The sequence below is a fragment of the Gekko japonicus genome, unplaced genomic scaffold (assembly GCF_001447785.1).
Source record: "Gekko japonicus isolate JY-2015 unplaced genomic scaffold, Gekko_japonicus_V1.1 scaffold4461, whole genome shotgun sequence".
NCBI lineage: Eukaryota > Metazoa > Chordata > Lepidosauria > Squamata > Gekkonidae > Gekko > Gekko japonicus.
Genome location: NW_015165383.1, coordinates 21,578 through 42,973, shown reverse-complemented (window position 1 = coordinate 42,973; position 21,396 = coordinate 21,578). Strand labels below are relative to the sequence as shown.

At 45.9% G+C, this 21,396-nt stretch overlaps 1 protein-coding gene across 1 annotated transcript in view; it reads left to right on the top strand.

The window, feature by feature from the left end:
• Positions 1-21,396, top strand: part of LOC107109936 (zinc finger protein 420-like) — a gene marked incomplete at its 3' end in the record, with an annotated part of 54,316 nt that overhangs the window by 12,350 nt on the left and 20,570 nt on the right. Inside the window, exon 3 of the mRNA XM_015410647.1 lies at positions 11,757-13,713. Within this exon, the coding sequence (XP_015266133.1) occupies positions 11,757-13,713 (1,957 nt within the window). The remainder of the gene's footprint in view (positions 1-11,756; positions 13,714-21,396) is intronic.

Here is a 21,396-nt window from a genome sequence, read left to right as displayed (position 1 = left end):
CTGCTGAACTCTGCATCCCCCCCACCCTTACACCTGGTGTCATGGAGAAGAGTGAGGGACTCTAATCTGGACAGCCGGTTTGATGCCCCGCTCCTCCTCCTCCTCCAGGTGAAGCTGCCGGGTGACCTTGGTCCAGTCCCGGCTCTCCCAGAACTCTTTCAGCCCCACCTTCTGCACAAGGTACCTGTTGAGGGGAGGGGATGGTAAGATGCTTTGAGATGCCTTAAGGTAGAGAAGAGTGGGGTATAAAAACCTCCACGTGACCCCCCCTCCCTCCTATGGTGGTGGGAGCACAGGGGCTTCTGCCCTGACCCAGTGCGGGGCCAGAGGATGTGGGCCGGAGACAGGGGGGGGGGAAGGGAGGGAACTCAACCCAAGATATGTCTGTGATATATGAGGGTCAAGCTAACAAAGAAGAAGAGATTGGGTTTATGCCCCGCCTTTCACTACCCAAGGGAGTTTCAGAGCAGCTTACAAACTCCTTTCCCTTCCCCTCCCCACAACAGACACCCTGGGAGGTAAAAGCCCTTCACTACCCAAAGGGAGTCTCAGAGAGGCTTACAAACTCCTTTCCCTTCCCCTCCCCACCACAGACACCCTGGGCGGTAGAAGAAGAAGAAGAGATTGGATTTCTACCCCGCCCTTCACTACCCAAAGGTATCTCAGAGTGGCTTACAAACTCCTTTCCCTTCTCCTCCCTACAACAGACACGCTGTGAGGTAGGTGGGGCTGAGAGAACTCTGACACAAACTGCTCTTTTTCAAGAACAGCTCTTGTCAGAACTACGGCTTGCCCAAGGTCATCCAGCAGGTGCAAGTGGAGGAGTGGGGTAGTCAAACCCCATTCTCCCAGATCAGAGTCCACGCACTTAACCACGACACCAAACTGGCTAATAACAAAGTAAGTTGTTATAAAAATACAAATATTTATTATGGTGTACAGAATAGTAAAAGATCAAATAAGTTAAAAGAAATGATTCAAATATCCAGGGGTCATTTCGTAGAAAAAGAGGTGCAGGTGCTCATTAGCATAACTCATTAGCATAACTTATTTGCATATGCCACGCCCCCTGACATCACCAGAAGTGTGTCAGAAGGCAACACCCACTACTCAGGCTCCACTGGACTGTTTTAGATTGCTAGCTATTGGGGGGGGGGAATTTGCAGATCTGTCCTCGTAGAGGAGGGAGAGCTTGTACCTGAACAAAACTTGGTCTTAAAGGTGCCACTGGACTGTGTTGGGCTGGGGGGGGGCTCTACAACTTACTTGACTGCTTCTTGCTCTGACTGAGGGCTGCTGGGAGCAAGGGGTGGGGCTTGTTGCATGTGCCTGCCCCCTGGGCTCTTTACTGCTAGAGCTCCGCTCCTGTGCGCTCCTGCAGGAAATGACCCCTGCAAGTATCAGACTCTTAAAACTTTTTACACAGAGAGGTGACAGTTTTACATATAGAGTCCACAGGTGTATCTTATGACCAGTAGACCATATGTGTTTCGGCCCCTTGGGGCCTTCCTCAGTGGTCAAAATTACTATTGTAAAACAACACACATCTAGAAATGAATATATGGAGGGGAAATTCTTTAGAGCCAGGTGTTGCGTTCTCATGTAATGTGCAATTGTTAGAAGTATACACAGTAGGCCATGGATGATCTCTCAGGGTAACTGCACATGCTCTCCAAATTGTTCTGGTAATAAATATCCAGTGTGTCAGGAGGTGTGTTTGTCTTCCTTTGATGGAAGAGACACACATCCATTTTCTTTTTGGTTTTGATGCGTGTTTTACAGTACTAATCTTGACCACTGAGGAAGGCCCTAAGGGGCCAAAACGGACGTGGGCCGGAGACCAGTTCCCAGGCGGTGGCCCTGGCTGAAGATCTCCTCCTGAGTCAGGCAGAGGAGAAGAGGCAGGCAGAGCAGGTGAGGGGGTTTCCTACAGGTGTGTCCAATTCAAGCAACGATATCGGGCCTTATCCTAAAGGTTCCCTGCCAGGTAATATCCCAAGTTTTTATCATCCAAGTGGGAGATTTCATGGCCTCCTTCAGCAGTCTCTTCTATGTAGGAACAATGTCCGCTCTTGAGAGGCAGGCCCGGGAGCGTTAACATTGTTCCTGCAGGGAGATCACTGTTCTCCGGCTGGAGATTGGGAACCCAAAAGTATGTACGTACTGCCTAATCTGGGGACTGCCTAATGACGCAGTCAATTGGCCTTGGCAGAAGAGACGGGAAAGATAAGGGAGAGCGGCTGTTAGAAAACACATTCCAAAAGGATGCTTGAATGCTTGTAACTTTCCCTTACGTGAGGGAGAGAGGTGGGGGGGAAACTTGGAGCTTATATAGGGACTTGTTAGATATGTCCCACTCTGGATCTGGCAGCCCCGCTGCTGTCAGGGAGCATGAGGGTCTAGGGGAAACAGGGCACCATGCTGAGGATAAGGGGAATGTGCCCTCAGAAGGGACCTCTTCCCCAGCTGGTGAGCGGCTCTCCTTTTGCACCAAGGAACCATCCCTGAGCAGGGTGGGAGGGGGGCTCTTGGTAGTGGGTGATTCGATCCTTAGGCAGGTAGACAGCTGGGTGGCGAACCCGCGTACTGACCGTATGGTGACTTGCCTGCCTGGTGCGAAGGTAGCGGACATTACGCGTGTTTTAGATAGGCTGGTAGATAGTGCTGGGGAGGAGCCAGTGGTCGTGGTGCATGTCGGCACCAACGATGTGGGGAAATGCAGTCGTGAGGTCCTGGAGGAGAAATTTAGGCTGCTGGGCAGGAAACTTAGGTCCAGGACCTCCAAGGTAGCCTTCTCAGAAGTGTTACCTGTTCCACGCGCAGGGCCGGAGAGACAGGCACAGATCAGGAGTCTCAATGCGTGGATGAGACGATGGTGTAGGGGGGAAGGGTTCAGGTTTGTTAGGCACTGGGATGCTTTTTGGAACAAGAGGGAGCTGTACAGGCGAGACGGTCTCCACTTGTCCCGAGAAGGAACCAGGCTGCTTGCACTTAAAATCAAAAAGGTGGCAGAGCAGTTTTTAAACTGAATATTGGGGGAAAGCCGACAGGAGATGAAAAGTCTCTGGTTCGGGTTGGCTCATCTGAGAGAGGTGAGGGGGTACCGGTTGCTTTTCTACAGGGAGGTGGATTGAAATTGTCCACAGAGGCCATGGCTGGTGACATGGACTGCCGGACAACGACTCGAGATAGCAAGAGGAAGGATGCAGGCTTAACTTGTAAGGGAAATTACAGCTGTTTCTATACAAATGCTAGAAGTGTCCGAGGTAAAATCGGGGAGTTGGAGTGCTTGGTGTCGGAGGGAAAAATAGACATTGTGGGTATTTCTGAAACTTGGTGGGATGAGGAAAATCAGTGGGACACAGTGATTCCCGGTTATATATTATATCGGAAGGATAGGGGGGGAAGGGTTGGAGGTGGGGTAGCTCTGTATGTCAGAGAGGGTATAAAGTCTAGAAAGATTGAGAGGCTAAGTGAATTGGATTCGCTTCTGGAAGTTCTATGGGTTGAAATAGGGGGGCCAAAAGGAAACTTAACACTGGGAGTTTGTTATCGCCCACCAGATCAAAAGATAGAGGAGGATTATAAAATGATGAATGCCTTAAAGATAGCAACTAGACAAAAACACTGTGTAATAATAGGTGATTTTAACTACCCACACATTGATTGGGTCAATATGTGTTCTAGTCGGGAAAAAGAGATTGAGTTTCTAGACACTCTAAATGACTGTGCTATGGAGCAGATGGTCACGGAACCTACCAGGGGAGAGGCGATCCTTGATTTGGTCCTAAGTAACACTCAAGACCTGGTGAGAGATGTAAAAGTGATTGCACCGCTTGGAAACAGTGATCATAATGTTGTTGAGTTCATCATTTGTACAAATAGAGAATTGGCCAAAAAGACTCACACAACCATTTTTAACTTTAAAAGGGGTAATTTCTCTGATATGAGGGGACACGTGGGGAGGAAACTGAAAGGAAAAGTAGAAAGGGTCAAAACAATTGGGGAAGCTTGGGATCTATTTAAAACTACGATCCTAGAAGCTCAAAAAATATATATTCCGCAGGTTAGGAAAGGCACAAACAGGTATAGGAAAAAGCCTGCATGGTTAACAAACAGAGTAATGGAGGCTGTAAAAAGTAAAAAGAATTCCTTTAAGCAGTGGAAAGCTAGTCACAGTGAGGCTGATAAAACGGAACACAGGCTATGGCAAATAAAATGCAAGTCTGAGGTCAGGCAGGCAAAAAGGGAATATGAGGAGCATATAGCAAAAAACGTAAAAACCAACAATAAAACTTTCTTCAAATACATTAGAAACAGGAAACCAGCCAGGGAGGCAGTGGGGCCCTTGGACGACCAAGGGGTAAAAGGAGTATTGAAGGATGATAGGGAAATGGCTGAGAAGCTAAATGCATTTTTTGCCTCCGTCTTCACTGTGGAAGATGAGAAGTGCTTGCCCACTCCAGAACCACTGATTTCAGGAGGGGTGTTGGAAGACCTGAGTCAGATTGAGGTGACGAGAGAGGAGGTCCTAAAACTGATAGACAACTTAAAAACTGAAAAATCACCAGGCCCAGATGGCATACATCCGAGAGTTCTGAAAGAACTCAAATGTGAACTTGTAGATCTCCTGACAAAGATATGTAATCTTTCCTTAAAATCTGCCTCCATTCCTGAGGATTGGAAGGTAGCTAATGTCACTCCCATCTTTAAAAAGGGTTCCAGAGGAGATCCGGGAAATTACAGGCCAGTCAGTCTGACGTCGATACCGGGTAAATTGGTGGAAACCATTATTAAGGAAAGAATTAGTAGGCACATAGATGAACAAAACCTATTGAGGCAGACTCAGCACGGTTTCTGTAAGGGAAGATCTTGTCTCACTAACCTGTTAGTGTTCTTTGAGGGGGTGAACAAACATGTGGACAAGGGGGATCCAATAGATATTATTTACCTTGACTTCCAGAAAGCTTTTGATAAAGTTCCTCATCAAAGGCTCCTAAGTAAGCTCAAAAATCATGGGATAGAAGGACAAGTTCTTTTATGGATCAAAAACTGGCTAGTTCATAGAAAACAGAGAGTGAGTGTAGGTGGGCAATTTTCTCAGTGGAGGGTGGTAAGCAGTGGGGTACCGCAGGGATCAGTACTTGGTCCACTGCTTTTTAACTTGTTCATTAATGATTTGGAGTTGTTCGGGGTGGTGAAAACCAGTGAGGATTGTGAGGCACTCCAAGGGGATCTGTCAAGGATGGGCGAGTGGGCGTCAACATGGCAAATGGGGTTCAATGTGGCCAAGTGCAAGGTGATGCACATTGGAGCCAAAAATCCTAAATATAAATACACATTGATGGGGTCTGAACTGGCAGAGACTGATCAAGAGAGAGATCTTGGAGTTGTAGTGGATAACTCACTGAAAATGTTGAGACAGTGTGTGACTGCAATAAAGAAGGCCAATGCTATGCTGGGGATTATTAGGAAGGGTATTGAAAACAGATCAGCCAATATCATAATGCCCCTATATAAATCAATGGTGAGACCTCATTTGGAATACTGTGTGCAGTTCTGGTCACCACACCTTAAAAAGGATATTATAGCTTTGGAAAAAGTACAGAAAAGGGGCACTCGAATGATAAAAGGGATGGAGAACTTTCCCTATGAGGAAAGGTTAAGGCGCTTAGGGCTCTTTAGCTTGGAGAAATGACGACTGAGGGGTGACTTGATTGAGGTTTATAAGATTATGCATGGGAAAGAGCAGGTAGAGAAAGAAGTACTTTTCTCCCTTTCTCACAATACAAGAACTCGTGGGCACTCCATGAAATTGCTGAGCGGTCGGGTTAGAATGGATAAAAGGAAGTACTTCTTCACCCAAAGAGTGATTAACACATGGAATTCACTGCCACAGGAAGTGGTGGCGGCTACAAGCATGGACGGCTTCAAAAGGGAATTAGATAAGCATATGGAGCAGAGGTCCATCAGTGGCTATTAGCCACAAGGTATAGATAGGGACTCTGGGGCAAGTGATAGTCTCTCATCTTGGTGCTTGGGGGGGTCAACAGTGGGAGGGCTTCTAATGTCCTGGCCCCACTGGTGGACCTCCTGATGGCACTGGTATTTCTGGCCACTGTGTGATACGGAGTGTTGGACTGGATGGGCCTTTGGCCTGATCCAACATTGGCATCTCTTATGTTCTTACGTTCTTAAATAAACGCTGGGAAGCCGAGAGGTTTCAGTCAGTTCCTGCAGAGTTGTTTGCGTCTTGTCTTCCTTGCATCGCGTGAACCCTGCAACCAAACTACACTTCTACTTAATTTATGATTCCTGCAGATAACTCTGCAGGTCTGCTGATGGAAGGGTGCAGAGTCTGGGAGTGGGGCAGGATCCATTCCTAGGTCTCTTTTCCATTCCAGCTCTTACCCCTCTCCCTCGCTGCTGTTTCAGATGTGGGGACCATCCCTGAAGATGGAAGCTACAATCCCTGAGATGGAAGGAGCTTCCTTGGAGCAAGGGCAGGGGGCACAGGCCACGGAGCGTGCCCAGGATCCCCTCTCCTTTGGTAAGGACCCAGTTGTGCCTGCATGACAGTTGTGCATCCTGTGTATGTGACAGGTAAAGAGTTCAGATCAGGAGAAAAATAAATACTTTCCCACACAACAAAGAGTTAATTTGCGGCACTCAATGTCCACTAACTCTGATGCCTCCAAAAGGAGAAGAGGCAAATTCCTGGAGGAGAATTTCTCCCATTACTTAAAAAGTTTATATCTCACCTTCCTTTTATAAAATGAAATCAAGTTGCTGGTGTGGGGGGGAAGTAGACAAATCTCAGCAGAACACGTCCCACAGAAGTCTGAAATACGTTGGTCACATTTATAATCCCACGTGCTTCTCTTCTGCCTCTCCCAGAATTCAGTAAAAGGTGTTTAAAAATGTGTACAGTGTATACAGGGAAGGGGTTGTGTGAATCAGGGAACAAGCAAGCAAACACCCTTCCTTCCTCCTTTGTCTCAGGAACAGGCAGTGAAGAGATGCTGTTGAGCCGACGTCTTTTCAGAGGTGTGGAAACGGCTGCCGTACCTCCAGTCCAGGTAGGAGAGGTGAGCGTTGTGGGATTCTGGGACCCCCGGACTGTTTCCCTGGGACCCTCCCATCCCCCTTTAGTTCTTTTATTGGCAGGAGAGTGACTGAATCAATAGAGAGAGACCACAGTTTTCAAACAAAACCAGGTCGTTTACAATATAAGCTTCCTGCGGACAGAAAGCACTTTAGCACTTACATATCTTTTAGGATAAAAACATAATATTTCCATATTCAGCATAGAATACTTCAATACAAAACTAGTGCACTAGTGTGAAATATGGAGCACCCTGGTCTAGTCAACCAGCCCAGAGCAAAAAAGTCTTCAACAATTTATACCCTCAGTACCCATAGGTTCGGCCCACATGGAGTAACACACTTTTAGCAGAAGAATATCAAAATATAAAGAACAATATTCACCTTGAACTCATACCCAAGGTACCCTAGACAGTCAAGGATGTTCTGTGTAAACTTCGTTGTGACCTTATTGGAAGGACAGACGTCTGCTTCACCAAGCATGTTGGTGGTCAGAAGCTACAAACCTTCTCACTAGGAGTCTTTGACACAGGGTGACATGGTAAACCTAGAGAAATGTAAACTAGTCTTTTTGGAGCAGAGTGCCTTGTCAGGCTAGAGAGAGGCTTGAGAGATGACAGTAGCTAAGCCTGCAAAGCCTTATGGGAGAGGAACCAAACAGAGGCCTCAGTTAATCCAGGCTGTTATGCAGAAATGCCCCAGGCTCGCTGATTTTTCTGCCACAATGAGTTGAGCAGGGGGGACAGCTCAGGTCCCTCTTCCTTTCTCAGGGGAGCTTCTCCTCCTGCAGTGTCTACAAGGTGTCTGGGCGAGAGATCCTCTGAACGCCGTTCCCTTTACCCATCTCAAGTCTGACATCCTGTTCCTTCCCAGTCTACTCCCTTCCAGGGTGCCTTCTCTGCCTGGTGTGATCTCTGAGGAGGGAATCTGCTTTTCCTTTCAGGGTCCCTTTTCCTTTGAGGAGGTGTCCATCGATTTCACGGAGGCAGAGTGGGCCCTGCTGGATCCGGGGCAAAGAGCTCTGTACAGGGAAGTCATGCTGGAGAACTACGAGAATGTGGCCTTTCTGGGTAAGGATCTTTCCTTGGTGCCAAGGGTGCAAATTACGGCCATTGTGAGGAGGCATGAATCCAAATATTGAATAGCTATTCACCATTTTGAGGCCTGTCCTGCTACTTGAAAGGGGGGGGGGCTATGGTTCTGTGGCAGAGCATCTGTTTGGCCTGTAGAAGGGCCCATCAATGGACCAAGGGTCAGATTCAGTATGAGGCAGTTCATGTGTTCCTGGGTGTGTTCTTGCCCTGGGGCAACAGAGGCCAGTGTTGTGGCCATCATCCAAGCCAGAGAAGGTGTCCTGGCCTGAGGCAAAGGGAGGGATGAGAGGCCCTCAGAAGGACTCTGGAAGGGGTCAGATCCTCATTTCTCTGTTGCCAGCCTTTACAAGACACCCCCTCCCCCGAATGGGATTCCAGACACCCACTCAGTCTGTGATCTGGAAACAATCCTGTCAAGAACTGAAGCCTGGGTCCCACGGGTCTCTACTCATTGTACCTGAGCAGCCCCCGGTTAAGTGGGCTCATGAGAAGAGAGCACACAAGTAAAGCAGACCCCCTTTTTAAATATATAAAGGTTTATTTTTTTTTAATAATTATTTTTATTAATTTTCCACACTATACCGAAATACACTTCCATACAAACAATAACAACATATAAACATATAAACAATCACCACCCATCACCACCCCCCACCAATTCCGTCACTATCTCTGTATTACACATAACTTTGCAACACAACTTAGTTCTCAAAACTCCATACTTTGCCTTCTGTATCATTACCAAAATACCAACTTACAGTTACACACATCCAATAGTAAGATCTTTCCAATTTCCCTCTTTCTTCCCTCACTAAACCTTCTTCATATTAACTCCCTTGGAGAAGATTACTCAATTACATTTCTTTTAGTTCCAACTTATCATTAGACTCATTAATTCTTAGTATTCAATGACAAAACTATTTTTATCCTTCCATCCTTTCATTTTCTGAGACCCTCCTTATTTCTTTACATCATTTCACTTTCTTAAAGACACAAATATAACTATCAATACCCAAAAAATATATCCTAAAAAATAGAATATTAACATAACCTCACACTCAAATTACTTCATTTGGTGCATCTGATCCCTCTATATATCTCTTAGTCTTATACACAAATTAATTCCACACTTGAATCAACAAAACCCATAAATCAATACTCATACCCCCAAGTTTTTCTATAATAAATTAAAAAGTAGTATAGAGGACCCCTAGATATTTCCACAAGCATCTTGTAGGAACACAAGTATAATTATTATCATTACCCAGAAATATATCATAAACAAGCAGTCAATCACACTCAAATTACTTCATTTGGCTAGTCACCCTGTATCTCTCTTTGTCTTATACATAGGCTAATTCCACATTTCACTTTCTAAATATTCTAATTCCACAATTCATTAATATTATACTTCAACAGAACCCATAAATCGATACTTATTTAAATATATCATTAAATTGTAACATCATTAAAGGTGATACAAAACAACCCAAAATATTTCCATAAGCATTTTATCACATTCATTTCATTTCATTCACATAAATACCATCATGATTATAAGCATTTTGTCACGTTCATTTCATTTCATTCACATAAATACCATCATGATTTATCCTTCAGTCTATTACATTGCTTACAATATAATCAAACATATATATAGACCATATAGTTTCATATAGTTTCATTAAGGACTTAAAGATAAGACGTCACTAAACAGCAAAGCTTCTGCAGCTCAACAACAGAAAAACAAGAAAAGCAAACTTTTCTGTCTACACATGAAAACCTTGGTATTCAGTGGCACCTCTTTTGCAGCAGTCCAGCTGTAGCCTTAGCTGTTCATAGTAACGCAGCAAGAAAATATCAAGGCGTACTAGCGTGGCATGAAAGTTCAAAACGTGGAAAATATTGTGCAAACAAAAACAGCACACAATTCTAACATACTACTATAGGTACATCAATTAATCAATTTGTCTCTGTTACTGTGGACATTTTTTTCAAGATTGAATATTGTTACTTTTATTGAATTTTTATACTATACTACTGTTAATTATAATTATCTGGTTACACTGGGGTCTTTATTGTGTATGAGAAGTACAGGATTTGATTCTCTAATGTAGCTATGGTAGTATATTAGAACTGTGTGCTTTGTTTTTGTTCGCACGGCATTTTCCACGTTTTGCTCAACCTTGCCGTGTTTCCCAGGAGTGTAAAGCTAACCTGGCTTCCCTCCGGACTATACCTTCTGCCTCTCTAGGGTCAGGTGGTCCTAACTGTCCAATCACGGGTCCTCCTTGATGGAATTTTCTGGAGTCTGTCAGCACCCTCCTAATCCCCCCTCCCTCGTGGCCACATAACTGGATACAGGTTCTCACGATTAACCAGTTACCATTAACCAATTACCACATTCTAGATTCTGGCCTTGAAAAAGATATGGATGTTAGCTGCAGAGAAATTGTGATCACAAAACACCTGCTAGTTGGACCAGGCCACATAATAATCACGTCAACCATTGGGGGAACAAGGATTCTTTGCCTCAAAGATCCATTCACCTTATACTGGCTGGGATTTGATCTCGACCATGGTTCTGTCTGTCTAGAAGAATTTTTACTCTTGAATATCTTCCCTTCACTGTATAAGAATGATCACTTTCTGTGTCTTTCTCTTTTTCTCTCTGCGAAAGAAGCCAGAAGTATACGAGAGTCTTTGGTGGAGATAAGCAACAGCCCTGCATCCAAAGAAAAGCTGGAAAGTTCCTCAAGGGGATCCCAAGAGCATATTTCCTTCCCAAATGAGCTGGCTGAGAGTGAGTATCCTTCACACTTATGACAGGGGAACCGCCAAGGTATAGCCAAGGGGGGTTTCTGATTCACTTCTGAGCAACATTTGGTTTGGTACAATCATACAGCCCTCTGGGTAAGGAGAGAGCTGGGGGCCTGAAATCTGAAGGCTCAGAAACTCCTTCTGAGTAGAAGCTTAGCTGTCCTACTGAGGGGTGGGGTATCCTTAGCCCGTATCCTGAGCCCGTTCGCGGGGAGGGCGGGGTACAAATGTAATAAAATAAAATAAATAAATAAATACTAGATATTCTGGAGAAACATGGAGGGGTGGTTAAGCTCAGCCAGGCTGGATGAGGCCAAAGGGCAGTCAATCCTTTCCTCCTGCAGCCACATAGGTGCCTTTGGACCTTAGGAGCCCTCCCAGGCACTTACAAGATCTTTCTGTTTATTCAAACAGAGGATGATCAGAGAAACGAGAAGGGTGAGGAACTTCATCAGCAAATGCCAGATAGTTTTAAAAATGCAGACTTGAAAGAAACCATCAGAAGTCAAGGCAGACCTAAGACAAAGAAAGCCAGACATATGGTTGAAAAGAGAGATGGAAGACAGTGTAATGTACATTCTCCAAAGGAGAGGATATTCAAGACAAATAAATCCATTCAGTGTGGAAAGTACTTCAGAAATAGATCACAGCTCCTTGAGCATGAAAGAATACACAGAGGCGAGAAAATGTTTGAACGCTCAGAGTGTGAAAAGAGATTCTATCAGAGTGGCACTCTTCAACAGCATCAAAAAACCCACAGAAGGAACAAATCTTTTCAATGCTCAGAGTGTGGACAGAAATTCAGTCGGAGTGACCGTCTTCGATCTCATCAAAGAACCCACACAGGGGAAAAACCTTTTGAATGCTCAGAGTGTGGAAAGAGATTCAGTCGAAGTGACAGTCTTCTATATCATCAAAGAACCCACACAGGGGAGAAACCTTTTGAATGCTCAGAGTGTGGAAAGAGATTCATTGAGAGTGGCAATCTTCGATATCATCAAAGAATCCACACAGGGGAGAAACCTTTTGAATGCTCAGAGTGTGGAAAGAGATTCAGTGGGAGTGGCAATCTTCAGAAGCATCAAAGAACCCACACAGGGGAGAAACCTTTTGAATGCTCAAAGTGTGGAAACAGATTCAGAGACAGTGGTGGTCTTCAGAACCATCAAATAATCCACACAGGGGAGAAACCTTTTGAATGCTCAGAGTGTGGAAAGAGATTCAGTCAGAGAGGCAATCTTCGATATCATCAAAGAACCCACACAGGGGAGAAACCTTTTGAATGCTCAGAGTGTGGAAAGGGATTCAGAGACAGTGGTAGTCTTCAGAACCATCAAAGAACCCACACAGGGGAGAAACCTTTTGGATGCTCAGAGTGCGGAAAGAGATTCAGTCGGAGTGGCAATCTTCGATATCATGAAAGAACCCACACAGCAGAGAAACCTTTCGAATGTTCACAGTGTGGAAAGAGATTCCGTGAGAGTGGTAGTCTTCAGAGGCACCAAAGAACCCACACAGGGGAGAAACCGTTTGAATGCTCAGAGTGTGGAAAGAGATTCAGTACCAGTGGAAATCTTCAGAAGCACCGAAGAACCCACACAGGTGAGAAACCTTTTGAATGCTCAGTGTGTGGAAAGAGATTCAATCAGAGTGGCAATCTTCATAAGCACCGAAGAACCCACACAGGTGAGAAACCTTTTGAATGCTCAGTGTGTGGAAAGAGATTCAATCAGAGTGGCAATCTTCATAAGCACCGAAGAACCCACACAGGTGAGAAACCTTTTGAATGCTCAGTGTGTGGAAAGAGATTCAATCAGAGTGGCAATCTTCATAAGCACCGAAGAACCCACACAGGTGAGAAACCTTTTGAATGCTCAGTGTGTGGAAAGAGATTCAATCAGAGTGGCAATCTTCATAAGCACCGAAGAACCCACACAGGTGAGAAACCTTTTGAATGCTCAGTGTGTGGAAAGAGATTCAATCAGAGTGGCAATCTTCATAAGCACCGAAGAACCCACACAGGTGAGAAACCTTTTGAATGCTCAGTGTGTGGAAAGAGATTCAATCAGAGTGGCAATCTTCATAAGCACCGAAGAACCCACACAGGTGAGAAACCTTTTGAATGCTCAGTGTGTGGAAAGAGATTCAATCAGAGTGGCAATCTTCAACTGCACCAAAGTACCCATACAGAGGAGAAACTTTTTGAATGCTCAGAGTGTGGAATGAAATTCAGGCTGAGGGGGAATCTTAAACGGCATCAAAGAACCCACACGGGGGAGAAACCTTTTGAATGTTCAGAGTGTGGAAAGAGATTCAGTAGGAGTGGCCATCTTCCACAGCATCGGAGAAGCCACACAGGGGAGAAACCTTTTGAATGCTTAGAATGTGGAAACAGATTCAGTGAGAGTAGTAGTCTTCAGAGGCACCAAAGAACCCACACAGGGGAGAAACCTTTTGAATGCTCAGAGTGCGGAAGGAGATTCAGAGACAGTGGTAGTCTTCAGAAGCATCAAAGAACCCACACAGGGGAGAAACCTTTTCAGTGCTCAGAGTGTGGAAAGAGATTCAGTAGGAGTGGCCATCTTTTACAGCATCGGAGAAGCCACACAGGGGAGAAACCTTTCGAATGCTTAGAGTGTGGAAAGAGATTCAATTTGAAGGGGAATCTTAAACAGCATCAGAGAACCCACACAGGGGAGAAAAGACAAAAAATATGTGACCTGGAGGCTAAAAAACTGTGAGCTAGCTCACACTAACTTAGCTTAGAGAAAACTCTGGTATCCAGACCCTTCTTCTTGATGAAGGGATAGCTTGGCACCCAGACAAACATAAGTCCAAGCACACTTCACTTTAACAGCACCCCAAAATCCTGGTTCTACCTGGTCTTATAATACAGCCAAAGTGGCTCTGGGGTCACATAAAATGGATGCCAGCAAGTCTTTGATGGGATTCTGAAGGTGAAAAGTTATGGATTTTTCTGCTATTGACCCCGTCCCCACCTTGAGACTGTACGCAATGGCAGCAATGGGTCTTCCAGGAAAGACATTGTTTTAACTTAAAGCATTTCCCTACCTGGCTGTCAGGGTCCTTAGGTTACGGAACACAGGGCTTCATGAGAAGATAACTGTTTATTGGTAGATCCAGTACTAGAGATACATGTACAGCTTGTGTCAGGAATGGCCATCAATACTAGGGCCTCTGACTTATATTAGAATCAAACATCCCCCCTGTAAGCATGAGCCAATGGATACATCTCGCGCGCACAGGTAAAGCAGTAAGGCAAAGCAAAAGCTGTTAAGTTTCCTAGCTGGGTAAAACTGCAGCTGGAGCATCTACAAGGTCAAGCATAAGATAGCAAACAGTTGGTGAGCCAGGGAGAGCTGAGACAGAAAATGGGAGGGCACCTCTCCACATTCCAGACCTATGACAGGGCTACCTGACACTCGCTTGACCTTTCCTGACCCGTTTGCCATAATAATGATACCACTTCACACCTTTCAGCTATCCCCAGTAGCTTCCCCTTCCAACAACAGAGGGTCATCAAGCAGCCATTAACTACATTCATGTACAATATCACACGTTTCACCCAGGAAGGGGATCTACAATCTAAGGGAGAAAGTAAAGCGTATCTATCCTTTTTCTTTCTCAACTGATACGTTTTTTGGGGGGGCTGCAGCTCCAAGATTCGAATCGGTCCTCATCGGAAGATGCCACTTCTCCATCTTCATCGCTCTCCTTGGTGCTATCATCTTTCTTCTTGTCTTCTTCACCTGCTGGACGAATATAACATTGCAAAAACTCCATTGCCTTTCCTGTAGTGTCGATTTTTTCTTTCTTATCCTTAAATTTGAAAATTATGCCTTCAGGCACATTTCATCTGTAGGTTATGTTATTTTTCTTTTCTCTTTTCTTTTTTTTGCCCCCTGAAGGGGATTTTTTTAATTTGCATTTCTAAAGAAAACTACAAAACTATAACAAAAAAGGGGGGGAAGACTACAGACTATGGGAGACAGAAAAGAAGACTATGGGAGACAGAAAAGAAGCCCAAGTGTAGAAGGTTGTATACGCTTATAAAATTGTGACTCTTAACAGTTAACTTCCGACATGAGGAGTGTCCTCGATCATCGCTTCAATTAGTATCCAGCTTGTCTGGCTAGACAGAGAATAGTTCCATAGCTAATTAGGAAAAATAAAGACCTTAAAAGACATTGACATATTTCAATACACTTCCCCACAGACACAACGTTGTGGAGCCAAGGTTCTCTCTGTCCATACAGTCATATCAGTTAATCCTCTTCCTTCTCTGTTAAATCTTCTTTCACAAACAACTTTAATGAAACAGGCTCTGTCCAGTTAGTACCACTTTCCATTTTCCAGGACTTCCACTCGCTTACTTGCTTGTCTTGAATCATAAGAGTCCTTCCTTTTATTGCTTCATACACACACTGGTTAGAGAGACTGACCGTTCACTTTGCATGCAGACTTTATGGAACAAGTCTGGCCAACCCTTTGTTTCAAAATTGCTTTATAATCTGTTTGCAACCATCCAATATAAGCTAGACACAGTCTCAGTTTCCTCTATGATCAAAGATTTGCCGCTTCTTGATGTAAACACTGTCCCTTTGAAAGTACAGCCACATTAGGGCCGTTCCCGTTGAGTACCCCGCTTTAGCCAGCAGATGGCGCATGATTTTAAGCTGTAGGAAGAGTCTATGGTTAGGTCACCTGACCTAGCCCTCCGTTTTTCTTCTTCCTGAGAGGAGCTTGGGTCCCGCCTCCCTCAAAGCCTCCGATCGCCATCTTGGGGGGTTGTTTACATTTGCCGATTAAATTTGCCAAAGTCTCAAAGGTCTGTAAATGCTCATATTGGAAAAGTTCTCTGTTCTAGTCCTTCTGCTATAATCCATTGCCACTACTAGCTCAGTCCCCCCAGTCGTATTTCCGCTTCATTCGATCACTTGTGGGGTAGGACGTCCCCTCCCACTTCCCGCTTATATTGGGGGGGGGCTTTGCAACAGGGCTCCGATATCTCGCTTTAACTCACTCATCCATCTTCAAAACGATCCGACAGGTCTTCATGGGATCTCGCTGGGCAGAGTAGAATCGCCAAACCTTCATACGCTTGGTCCGGTGGTCACTTCAAGTCCAATACTGGGAATCAGGGCAGGACCTTCGGGGCAGAGAGTCGCCCCCCTGTGCCAGCTGTCAGCCGGAGGAAGGGCTCTCCAAAGCCCCCTGGCTAGGAGCCCGTTACCCATGGGCTCCATGGGGGAGCACGCACAATCGCGCTCCCTCCTAATCCCCGATTCATGGCACGTGTATCTCGGAGCTGCAAGAAGACTTTGCCATCACTGAGGTGCTGAAAACCGGAAGTCCGGTTATGTTATTTTTCTGTAAATATAATACCAAGTCTCTATATTTCTTTCTTTTCTTCCTTATTTCAAACGGAATGTCCTTCATAATTTTAATTTCTTTGTCCTTAATCTTCAAGGTAGTTCCACTTGTAGTTTTAAGGATTTGATCCCTCACTTGTCTTCTGGAGAATCTCACCATCACTTCCCCGGGCATATTATTCCTTCTTGTATATTCAGAATACGATCTATAGATCGTATCTATTAAGTTTTGTAATGTATCTGCTTTAATATCTGCTAACAGGGCAATAGCATCACACATCATCTGCTTTAGATCCCCCTCTTTCTCTTGAGGAACTCCTTGAAATCTTAGAACATAGCTTGCTCTTTCCATTTGTAGCTGCAACAAATGAGACTCGTCAGCTAGTCTCTTTTTTTCCATCACCTGCAGTTGTTTTTTCAGCTTCTTGGTACTGGCATCCACTTCTTTAAGCTCTTGTTCTGATTTCTCCGTTTTTTTCACAGTCTCATTAAGTTGTGCTTGTTGTGAATTGTTTTACTTCCAGTTACTCTCGTCTTGTTCTAGAGGCAAACGCATCACCATGCCCCCTGGGAGCATTTTGCCATCTAACTGGATAGATTGTCAGACCCCCAGTCTAGTTACACTCAACAACTCTCTTTTGGCAGTGAAAGTTTATTGAGTTATAGGTAAGATCCAGAAAGTCACCATGTTAGTCTTTTGGCAGGTACAGACTTATTATAGTAAAGTCAAGCAGGTCCCATCCATCCCCCAATCATACGTCATATACTCACACTCCGCCTAGCATTGCCATGTCAACCAGGAGAGATGTTCTGATAATTCAGAGTCCAGGATGGTACAGGAATGTTCAAGGCCACCTTCTCCTGGGAAAACAAAAGAGGAGGAGAAGGGGTTTGACTTGTGGGGAAAGTTACATCTTCTCACCCCCATCCTCAGGCATGCCCTCCCCCCACAGTTATGGCAACCCAAGCAAGCACAGAGTAGCAGGGCTTGACGCAGATGCGGCCCCATTGCTGTACATGTCTTACGTACACCACACACCCAAATTCGTTTATGTCCTTTCCCATCTTTGCAGCTTCTCCTCCATGGACTTTTGATTTTCTGGAATGGTAACTATAATTCCCGAAACACCCTCCTTTTGTTCTTGCTACTTCCTGTGTTTGGAGCAGCCTGGTGTGTTTGCTTTATATTGTGCATTGATTTCTGTGTGAGTGTACTATTTTATTAGTATTTTGTCTTTCAATAAAACAAACTTCCTGGTTAAGCTACAGCCTGATTTATTCCTGAGAATTTCTCTAAGGGAAGAATCCTGGTATACAATTGGTAGAGATCTCAGCAAGTTATCATCCCACTAAGCAATAAGGTCTCCTTAGAGCTAATCCCCCCCCCAAATCGGGAGACCTCCCCTTAAGTTAACAGCTAAATGATGGAAACATGGGCAGCACTCTGTGTCTCTGAGTAACATGGTTCATGTAATCTGCCTGGAATCCAAGTGAGAATGGTGGAGTATATATGACATAAATAAATAATGTCCGGCCGAGGTTCCTCATCTCCCCAAGCCCTGCCCTCTCCAAGGCTCAACCTCCAAATCTCCAGGAATCCTTCAGTCTGAAACTGGCAACGCTAGGAAGGTCTTGCCCCCCATGAGTCCTCCCTCAAAGGCCAAAACAGCCTGGAAAAGGACCCTGCCCCCCTCTTTTATTCACAGAAACCCAGTGTGGAATGCTGTGGTTGCCTGGCAACAGGCATTGAGGGAATCCTCAATACTGGTGGAATACAAAATAAAATATCGAAATTAAAATCAATAGAAGAAGAAGAAGAGATTGGATTTATACCCCGCCCTTCACTTGGAGTCTCAGAGCGGCTTACAAACTCCTTTCCCTTCCCCTCCCCACAACATACACCCTGTGAGGTGGGTGGGGCTGAGAGAACTCTGACACAAACTGCTCTTTTTCAAGGACAGCTGTGCCAGAGCTTGTGACTGACCCAAGGTCACATCAGCAGGTGCAAGTGGAGGAGTGGGGAATCAAACCCGGTTCTCCCAGATTAGAGTCCACGCACTTAACCACTACACCAATACCGTCATCATCTTTGATGTGATATTCAAAAAATTCCAGAACTGAAAAAGAAAAAAAAGTTAATTATTCCCATAATACAAGTAATAAGCTTGCCATTGGTTAATTTTGTCAGTGTTGCATCCTCAGCTAGTTTCCCTTCCCAGATCTCTATTGTAGGACAAGTCTTCTGTCTTCCATCTCCTGAAGGTGAACGATGGGCTTTTCTGCCTCCAAGGTGTTGCTTGCCCAGGGAATAAAAGAACACAAACTACAGTTTAACTATTTATAGCTTTCCCGGTCAGGGCAGGCAGCTTGGCATCCTCTGCTGCATTTCTGTGTTGCAGGGCCAGTATCATTCCCTGACCAACTTCATGGCTCATTGTATGCCGGGCATTAGAAGTTGCATTTCTCAATTTATCTAGGCCCATGGATGTGTTTAAGATCTCCGTGTGATTGGCTGCAGCCCCGTAAAAGGGAAAGAACTTTCCCAGGCATGTTTTCCCTGAGGCAGCAGTGTCCGTGTCGTTCCGGAGATAACGTTTTTTGAGGGATCCGTGGATTGTCCCTGCAGATTCTGCAGATGCAAGGGTGCAAAGACCAGTAGAATCAGAGGGTAGCCCTTTCGTGATGACTGAGGCACTTTGCCAGAATACTTCAGGTTGCCACCAAGTTCATAAACCACAGTGGTGGCATTACAACTATATGACGGATTTATGAGAAACTGGAGGCAAAAAGTATTTACAGGAGTAAAAGCCAGACGGTATATGCCGGGGGGGGGGGGGGGTCCTCAGGGAATCTTCCAGAAAGAGCCATTCCCTGGGGAAGAGAGCGGAGGTGTTCCTGACTTTGAATCTCTTGGACTACGGACACAGAACCAGCAGTGACTTAGCAGTTCCTTCTGCATGGGACAGAAAGGGGTTACTGACTGTCCTTGCCCTCCTTTGGTGAGGAGAAAACAGGTTCGAATCCACGAGAAAACCCTGATTACAGGACTAAATCTCCAAAAGAAAAGAAGCACCACTCTTGATCTTTGGATCCAAACATCTTTTCCACACACTTTCACGGCCACAGGCCTACTCAGGAGAACTAAGGAGGAGCCTTCCCACTTGGGGGGGTCACAGCGTCTGTTTCCCTTTCTTGTAAGATTTCATCTCCTGGGTAAATGGAACGAACAGCAGCATCTGCTCTCAGGGGCTGAAATCCTGCCGTGTCTCTGGAAAGGGCTTTTCACCGGGACTGCCAGGAGAGCAAATAAGAGCTTAACTTACCATCTCCCTGCAAGGAGGAGTCGCGTGTCACTCCCATCGGTCTACAGATTGGTGGGGGGAAACCCAAAGAGCAATTCATGGGGAGAGAGTCTGAGCAGGCCTGTAGCCAGGATTTTTAAAGGCAGGGGGCATTTAAATTTCTTAGGGGGCACTAGCTAATTGAATTAAAGGAATACCCGGCTCCTTCCCTGCGCCTGGGCTGGATGGGAAGTCGTGGGGCCTTGCCAGTAAGTCAGGGCGCCTAGCCCCGAGATGGCCCACTATAGCTACGGGCCTGACTCTGAGCTTTCCTCTAGGACTTGTTTGGATTTTGAACAAAGCAAGGGGCAAAGTCTGGGGGCCACTTGAGCCCAATGTCCTTACAGATTTTCTTTTGCCTTTCACCCTCCGGCCATACCCGTCCACAAAAAGGATATACTCTCGATTTCCCAGTGGAACGTCTTTAAGCTCTAAGAGGCTGGTTGAAACTACTTGAACCATGAACGTACACTCATGAGAACTGTAATGTATTCTTAGCTGCCATGAGTACATTAGGATGTATGGGAAACCTCCCATAGGGAAGCAATGTTAAGCTTCGTCTTGGACAGAGCATCCTAGTCCAAGACTCACGACCCAATCACATTCAAGCAAGCTGCAAGCGGGAACGTTTGTGATTGGTCATTATGCGCTCAACCTGATAGGTTGTTATGTGTATAGTGGGAGTGGCTATATTAGCCGGGAATGTTTAAATACCGGGCAGTTTCAATGGGCAAACTGTTCGGGCTATCAGATGTTGTACCGTGTCGAAGAAGTGAACGAAGAGCTGAATAAACTTGAGTCTTTGCTGAAATCACTCTCCGACTCATTGTTAAGCGCCGGACTTAACAATTGGCGACGAAGGTGGGATGCTAGTGCGGGTAGGCAGCCCCGCTACATCCAGACCCACGACGGACAACGAAGAGCAGCAGCTCGCCGTGGCCAGTCAGCAACGGGCACCACCAGAGCCGGTGGCAGCGATTGCAACGATGGCCAATAGCCCGAAGTTCGAGGCCTTCGAACCAGCGACCGAGGACTGGGACTCCTACCTGTCAAGGTTCGGGTTCCACCTCGAAGCCTCCGACATCACGACGGAGGAGAAGAAGCGGGCGACGCTCCTGAGCTCTTGCGGGAAGAGCGTGTTCGACATCGCCCGGTCCCTGGTGGCACCAGCGGACATCTCGACCGTCTCGTACAAGGACCTGACCGAGAAGCTGCAGGCACATTTCTCCCCGAAGCCGTCGGAGATTGCGTGCCGGCATGCCTTCTATAAGAGGGGTCAGGCGGCCAGCGAGTCGGTGGCGGAGTTTGTGGCTGCCCTACGAAAGGCGGCAAGGCCCTGCAACTTCGCGAATGTGGAAGAGGCCCTCCGAGACCGGCTCGTGTGCGGTATGAGGGACGACCGGCTGCAACAGAGGCTGTTCGCTAGAAAGGAGCTGACCTGGGCAACGGCCTACGACGAGGCCATCGCCGCGGAAGCAGCCGACAAATCGACCCGAGAGGTACGTCAGCATGTGGCAGCGACGGAGCTGCGCGTTCACCACCAGGGGGCCGACAGTGACAGCGAGGGTAAGCTGAGTGACGTCTGCATCATCAAAAAGAAAGCAGACCAGCGGCCCCCAGTGAAGACTTCGACCAGCCCAGCCT